Genomic DNA, 7,500 nt, shown 5'->3' on the forward strand with positions numbered 1-7,500 from the left:
AGACAGAGAATTGTAACCAACATCCAGGCATCAGTCACAGTTGTCCAATGGGAACACCTCTAGTTCTGAGCATGTGCAGTCTGTTTAAAGGGAAAACCACACCATGTTATTTATTTCTGGAAATCTTGGCGTGGCTTACTTGGGAAAATTGTCATATTTTGTGATGTGATACATCTACCAATATTTGTTCTGTAGGGTTGTACCTACAGAAAACTAAAGGGCTTTTCTTTGTAAGTAGTTCCGCTAATCTAATCTGTTTACACATTAGGTGGCTTCAGTTTGCTAGATGATTTAATTTAGGCTATAGAGGGTTCGCAAATGCTGCACTTTTGCTAAAATGTCCTTGTCGACACACTTCGTGGCAGGAGACTGTCTGTTTGCTCTGAGTCTCCAAATGGAGAGGAGCCCAGAACTGGTGACCATATGTAACTGTTTGAAAGAGCCCCTCAGGTGGCTGCTCTACCAGATAATGAAGGTAAATGGGAGGCCTACATGATAAAATGTATCGTGCTTAAGTTACAGACAGAAGACACATGTAGCAGTTAAAAAAAAAAATAAAACCAACAACAGCAACAACCATAACAACAACAACAACAACAACAACAACAACAAAACCCTTTCAGAACTTTCGGGTTGGGTTGATTTTTGTCTGTTTGGAAATAAACAGCTGTTTGGAAGGCGATTTGATTACAATATAATATCGCTGATGCAGGCACTGCTGAGACACATCACTCAGATTGATTGAATTTAACTTGAACCAGAAACTGATATCTTTCTCCATACATATATCTGAGATATTTCCCATGTCATCTCAAAAAATCGTGGAGTTTAAGCTTCCAAACGTGGTTTGGGGGTGGGGGGGCGGATGGCGGCCAAAGTGAGGTAAGGTGCAAATGAGCTGATGTGGGGTGTTTTTTTTGTTTTTTTTTAATTAGGCAGAAAGGGAGGCACTTATGGAGATGGTAGTAATCAGACTTATCAACACTTCTGAACTTCCCAGGGACCTGCAGGACACCTGGTGCCAACCGCTGCCAGTTGGACAATTATCTGTTTTTCCCACTCTACCCCACACTACTTTACGTGTGTGTGTGTGTGTGTGTGTGTGTGTGTGTGTGTGTGTGTGTGAGCATGCGTGCCCATGTTTTTTTCCGTTTTGTTTTTCCCCAACAGTAGTAGCTAACATCAAACTTGGGAAGCGGTACAAGCTCCATCAGATTTTCAATTCAGATTCAAACTCAGCAATCAAGTCTGGCTCTTAGGTGAGGATTGATTAACGTTGGCTGAGGTTTACTGGGCTGCATGTAAAGAAAGAAAGAAAAAAAAACGAATCATTAGACCCGATCGAAAAAGTTGGTTTACAAACCACGTCTTGTATTTCACACAATGTTAATGTGAGCAGCACATTTCCGTGTAAGCAATCATATGTCATTTTAACTACTGCATTAACATAATGAGAAGGACATCATCAAGACACTGATATGAATGGTGAAAAGTTCACACCTAACGTTTGTCTTTTTCAAATGCCACTTTTAACACTTTTATTATTATTATTAACCGTGAAACATTTCGTCCTTGAGTCTGGAGTTTCTTTGTCCTTCATTTTCCTGTGTGATTTCTTCTATTTCTTCTATTTCTGCTGAAAGAGAGAGAGAGAGAGAGAGAGAGAGAGTTGTCTTTTAAAGGGTTTGTCACGTATGGATATGAGGTTATTGAGGTTGTTGTGACTTAGTTGTTATTGGTGCTGTTTTTGAACCAGGTGCTGGAATGTGAGTTGAGCTGAGATGGAGAGATGGAGAGAAGGAGTGATGGAGAGAAGGAGTGATGGAGTGATGGAGTGATGGAGAGATGAGATGACATTTGGTGGAAAGTTTCAGTGGCTTTGATTAGATACCAGGAGGAGTGTTGGTGACTATAAGCTAGTCTCCATCACCTTGTTTTTATTGCTCCAGTGTATTCATCAGTAGCTTAAATTCTGTCTCTCTCTCTCTCTCTCTCTCTCTCTCTCTGTGCCCTGCATGTGTGCGTGTGCATGTGCGTGCGTGTGTGCGTGCGCGCGCGCGCGCGTGTGTGTGTGTCTGAATGTGTGTGGGAAGCTTTAACTCTAATGGAAAAGATATGTTGGTCTGGACACTGAGTGATACTGTCTGTCTCTAATGCGCCATCAGAGGTGTCTGTGCCCTTATCCTTTATACAAAACACACTAATATTACACCCATTAGATGACCATACACAACACACACTCACACACACACACACACACACACACTGCACTTATAACACACAGGTCAAGCTCCCTGCATGAGTTGTCAGGCAGCAGAGGGTGTGAACTGTTCCTTGCAGAAAGACTGTGTGATAGACAGAAGTGTGTTTTTGTGTGTTTGCAATTTGAGGAGATGTGTAGAGCTGTAAAGAGATGTGTGTGTGTGTGTGTATGTGTGAGCATATGTCTTTTAGGGAGAGATATATTTGTGTGCGGCTTTAGAGAGATAGATTTGTGCGTGTGTGTATTTTGGGAAGAGATGTAAGGCCTTATAGAGATATATTTGTGTGCGTGTGTGCGTGCGTGTGCGTGTGTGTGTGTGTGTGTGTGTACGTGCGTGTGGGGAAGAGGTGTGACCTCACAGAGCAGAAGTGTGACTGCTGATTTACACACTCGTAATTAATTGATTCATTAAGCTGCGGTCAGCTTAATTGCATCCTGAGGAGGAGACGGCAGCTGGCAAAGACTGTTTATGACCGTGGGGAGGGTTGTGTGACATGACCGTGTGTGACAGGGGCCCGGACGGGAGCTGTCCTTCCTCACTGCGAACTTCCCGCTTTCACACAAGCTTTCACACACACTCTCTTCCTCCCTCCCTATGTTGTGTTCTCACTAGTTCTCATGGTTTTTCTTGGAAATGGTTTGCAGGATGTGAACCCGCCGTAGCATCATAGCCGTAGCATCACAGCATCTCATTCAAACTTCTTCAGCAGCTTAGACCGTAGGTCCTGAAGTTTGAGATTTACAGAGAACCACTGATGACTTTTGATTGGATGGTTTCAGTGACACTCACTCACTCGATTACACACTTACGCACACACTTACATCAGAGCAATGCCAGTTCCTCTCTTTTTAACTCAAGAAAAAATGTGTGTGTGTGTGTGTGTGTGTGTGTGTGTGCGTGTGCATGTGTATGTGTGTATGCACACGCGCACGTGTGTGTGTTTATGACTGTGTGTGCACGTGCGCTTGCGTGTGAGTGTGTGTGTGTGTGTGCATGCATGCGCGTGTGCGTGTGCGTGTATGCATGTATATGTGTGTGTGTGTATGTGTGTTTTATCATGTTTGAAAGAGGTGATAGTGTACACACAGGAGGTTTTTCTGATGCTGTGATAAAGTGTCAGATGTAGCATTGATATTTTCATATGTCCATATCTAGAATAATATGGGATTATGGAAATCCAGTGTCAGACAGACATGCGATCTCCTCTCATTCAGAGTGAAATGGGTGCTGGATCTCAAACAGGTAAAGGAGGTTTTGTATTTTAGGGGAGAAGCTAAGAAGGAGGCGATATTATTCATTTGAAATGCATATTCATATTTGGCCAGAGTATGATGTTTATGAATCTCACTGTAACAAACACCATATTCATTACCGGTTAAACAGATGGCTCTCATATTAGCCAGCTGTGAGTCTCTCCATTTTCATTTCATAAACCCAATCCAGTGCTTTGAGAACTGAACTGCAGCTAACAGTAGAAATACATTTTTTGGCAAAGCCATAGGACTCCATACAAAGCATGATCATTCAACTCTTTGGCTCGATTTTGTTTGTTTAATTTCTTCTACGGACGTTGAGTTAGCGTCCTGCCACGCTCTTCACAGCTGATTTTACTGTAACTAAAGATTAAAGATTATCGTACTATCACCCTAAATCCAACTATAACCATAACTCCATCACCCAGAGACACGACGCATAGAAACACAACCACACTCAAAGAAATGTGTTGCCACTTTTTGGTTAAATAATGACAGCAATATCTTTGTGATAAAAGACATTTCACCGAATGAGGGATCAGCTCATGAGAACAGATATTAATATCCTCATGACACACACGCACACACACACACACACACCACACACACACACACTCAGTCACTCACTAATTCTTAGAGCTGAGCTTATGCTTAGCTTCATACACATAGTGAGGAAAAGCCACAGTAAAAAGAATAATTTATTTAACGTTGTCCGTCCACGTTTCTGACCGCGAGCGCAGCTGGAATATGAAAATGTCATCTCCACTAACTGGTAATAACCTGAGTCGCAGTGATTTATAAGTTAGTTCGGTTTCTCAATCTTTCATATATTCAAGTCCAGTCATGAGCTCATTTTCAGTCATGATGGAAACTCAGCCCGTACACTTTATTTCACTGTATGGCGGTTATTGTAACAAGAAAATTATCTCCCCGAAAATCCAGACGCTCTTACACCTCACTTATTCATAGTCTTGTCTGTATCCATGGGTGATGTACTTTGCCTTAGATACCCCTACAGTATCCCAAGGAGAGAGTGGATCATTCTAACATATGTCTCATCAGATGTTTTTACATGGCAAATCTCACACTAAACTCACACGCCTCCTGTTGCCGCGGCTACAGGCTAAGAGGAACGAAAGCCCAAAGATGCTATTCTGCGACACTGCAGTATGGTAGCGGATAGATCACATAAGTACATCCAACTTGGAGCATAATACTGAAAAGTTAAGCAGATGCATACAGTTTAGAGGAAAAAAGAAGGAAGAGGAAAAAAAAAAAACAGAAAGATGTAGATAGCAGGAGAGAGTCAGTCAGACGGCTGATAAGTGGGCGGAGATGACAAGGGAACTTTACCGTAGGAAGAACGACAGCAATAGAGGAGAGATGATGAGAGGATGAGAGGATGAGTGTGAGATGAAGAGAGGAGACGTGTATTGATCAGAGATGAGACAGAACGAGCGAGAGAGGAATGGGGGTGGGGGTGCGGGGGTGGGGGCTAAAAGGGTGAGCTTTGGTCATTAATGAGTCTCTAGGCTCCACAGCTGAAAGAATGAATGGATGGAAAGCTAATGTGAACACAAGAGGTGAGGTGCAGAAGACGTCTTAATGAACATAATGCACTGAGAGAGAGAGAGAAAAAAAACCCTTCTGTAATTCAACCCTAGACCCAGGACTGACAATCCACAGCTCTCTCTCTCTGTCTCTCTGTGTGTGTGTGTGTGTGTGTGTGTGTGTGTATGTGTGTGTGGCATTAGGCGGCCACATGTGGACATGAGGTTATAGATATCAGACAAATGGGAACCATTAGAACCACCAGAAAACAAAGGCTGTATCGGATCTAAAGTAATTATCTTTAGTTACAGTACAATGGAAGTTAATGTAAAATATTTAAACAGACACGCGCGTGTATATATTTATACGACTGCAGTGTGTTTATGCAGTTGCATTCTCGAGGAATAAATGAAATGATGCTTTTTCTTTTGTTTTCTTTTTCTTTTTTTTTTTAACTTTTTTGTTCTTGGTGTGAGCTGTTATCACAGCAAGTCATTCGCCCGCCTTTACTTTTCGGATGCGAGCAGATGAGTGAACAGAGTGATTTGAGAGAGGTGAGGCAGAGGGAGAGAAAGAGAGGCGTGCCTAGATGTTGTGTGGTTGAAATACAATACTCTCTCTATCTCTCTTTTTTAATGCTGAAGTTTCACCAATGACTCTCATACTAAGCAATGGAGTTCAAATCAGCACAACTTTTCAGATGGCCTTCAGAGTGTGTATCTTCCTTACTCACTCTCTCCGTCTCTCTCCCTCTCTCTCTCTCTCTCTCTCTCTCTCTCTCTCTGTCTGTCTGTCTGTTTGGATTCACAAAGTACTTAATGCAGAGCTTTTTCTTTAAACTGTTTCTGCATAGTGCCATAAAGCTCCTTTTTCCATACCGGAATCAAAGAGAATACAAGTCCTGCCTACAGCACGTCCTAACACAGGAGAGCCATATTTCACACTCAACACAGGACTCTGCAAACCAAAGACGTTGTTGTTTGTGGGTTAGTGAGTCAAGGACTCTTCCTGCTCTCTCTCTCTCTCTCTTGCTCTCTCTCTCTGTCTCTCTGTCTCTCTCTCTCTGGTGAAGCTCTTTGATCGTGGCTCCATCGTGTTGAATCCAGTGTTTGGGTCAGAGCCTGTGGACAGCACCGCGGCAGAAATGAGAGAGGTGTTCAAAGGGAGCGGATGACATAAATCATATTTTATTCTCCCTGTTTTTCTTCCCCTCCTTGCTCGACTGTTTCTCTAGGACAGAGGCAGACAGAGAAAGAGAGAGAGAGACAGAGGCAGACAGAGAAAGAGAGAGAGAGACAGAGGCAGGGTTTCTTGTAAGGCTTCTCCACTGCGACTGTATCTGGAGACATTCTATGCATTACAATTACATTTACAGTTTTTGCTACCTTCTCAAGGGAGCTGTAACAAGGGTAATGAAATCTCCCTGGCAGTTTTCATTTGTATTCTAATACCGTCAGGCTTTTTGAAGTGATAGGCCTATTACTGAAAAAAAAGAGGTAAAGGACCATTACTCATAGTGTCTCTTAGCTCAAAGTTTTTAGTCGGTGTGCTGAAGCGAAATGGGAGACCCTTGGCACCCGCTTCAGATTTGTCCGTATGTTTTGAGGTTTGGCGTTATTCCCGCCGGAGCGGAGTTTGCACACAGTTCATCATCAAACACAAGCTTGCACATACGAAACATGATTACGCATACCAGCAGAGGCAATCTCTAGTGTGAAAGTAACCCCTAACATGGATATACAGGCACACATGCGCACATGCACATGCACGGAAGCAGGCATAAATGTCTGCACACAGAATCACGCATTTGTTTATCTCTTACACACACACACACACACACACACACACACACACACACAGAAGCAGGCATAAATGTCTGCACACACGTGTTTATCTCTCTCTGTCACACACACAGACGCACAAACACACACACAGCATCATGACCCTCTGCGTGTGTTGATATGGCGGTTTGTGTCTGGGCACCATGCTTACAGTGGGGAGCTTCTATGACATCACTAACAGTGTTTAATGCCTGGGTCTCTCAGTGCAGAGATGGGGAAAGTAAGCATGAAAAAGAAATAAATAGACTCTTACTGAGGGTCCCAAGGAATTATACATCATTTAAATGACTCCTGCAGCCTCTTCTTGGCTGAATGGGTATCGGTGAGTGATGCTGTGTGTATGTATACGTGTGTGTTTGTGTGTGTCAGAGAGAGAGAGAGGGAGAGATACCTAATCTACTGCAATACAGGTAAATTAATCTAACTGCTCTTTCAGACAGAATGGTTATTAGCCGATGGTTAATTAGGGTTTAGTGTATCTCTGTTTGGTGTGTGTCATTTGACATTGGGGAGTAGACACAAATCTGTGTGCTTAGTTTTATGATGAAGACATCTCTAAATAGTGTGAAATTGTTTGTTTATTGATGCCCG

At 42.8% G+C, this 7,500-nt stretch overlaps 1 protein-coding gene across 1 annotated transcript in view; it reads left to right on the forward strand.

The window, feature by feature from the left end:
* Positions 1–337: 337 nt before the first annotated feature.
* Positions 338–7,500, forward strand: part of cdh13 (cadherin 13, H-cadherin (heart)) — a 236,598-nt gene continuing 229,435 nt past the window's right edge. Inside the window, exon 1 of the mRNA XM_030790562.1 lies at positions 338–475. Within this exon, the coding sequence (XP_030646422.1) occupies positions 338–475 (138 nt within the window). The remainder of the gene's footprint in view (positions 476–7,500) is intronic.

The sequence above is a fragment of the Chanos chanos genome, chromosome 13 (assembly GCF_902362185.1).
Source record: "Chanos chanos chromosome 13, fChaCha1.1, whole genome shotgun sequence".
Lineage (NCBI taxonomy): Eukaryota > Metazoa > Chordata > Actinopteri > Gonorynchiformes > Chanidae > Chanos > Chanos chanos.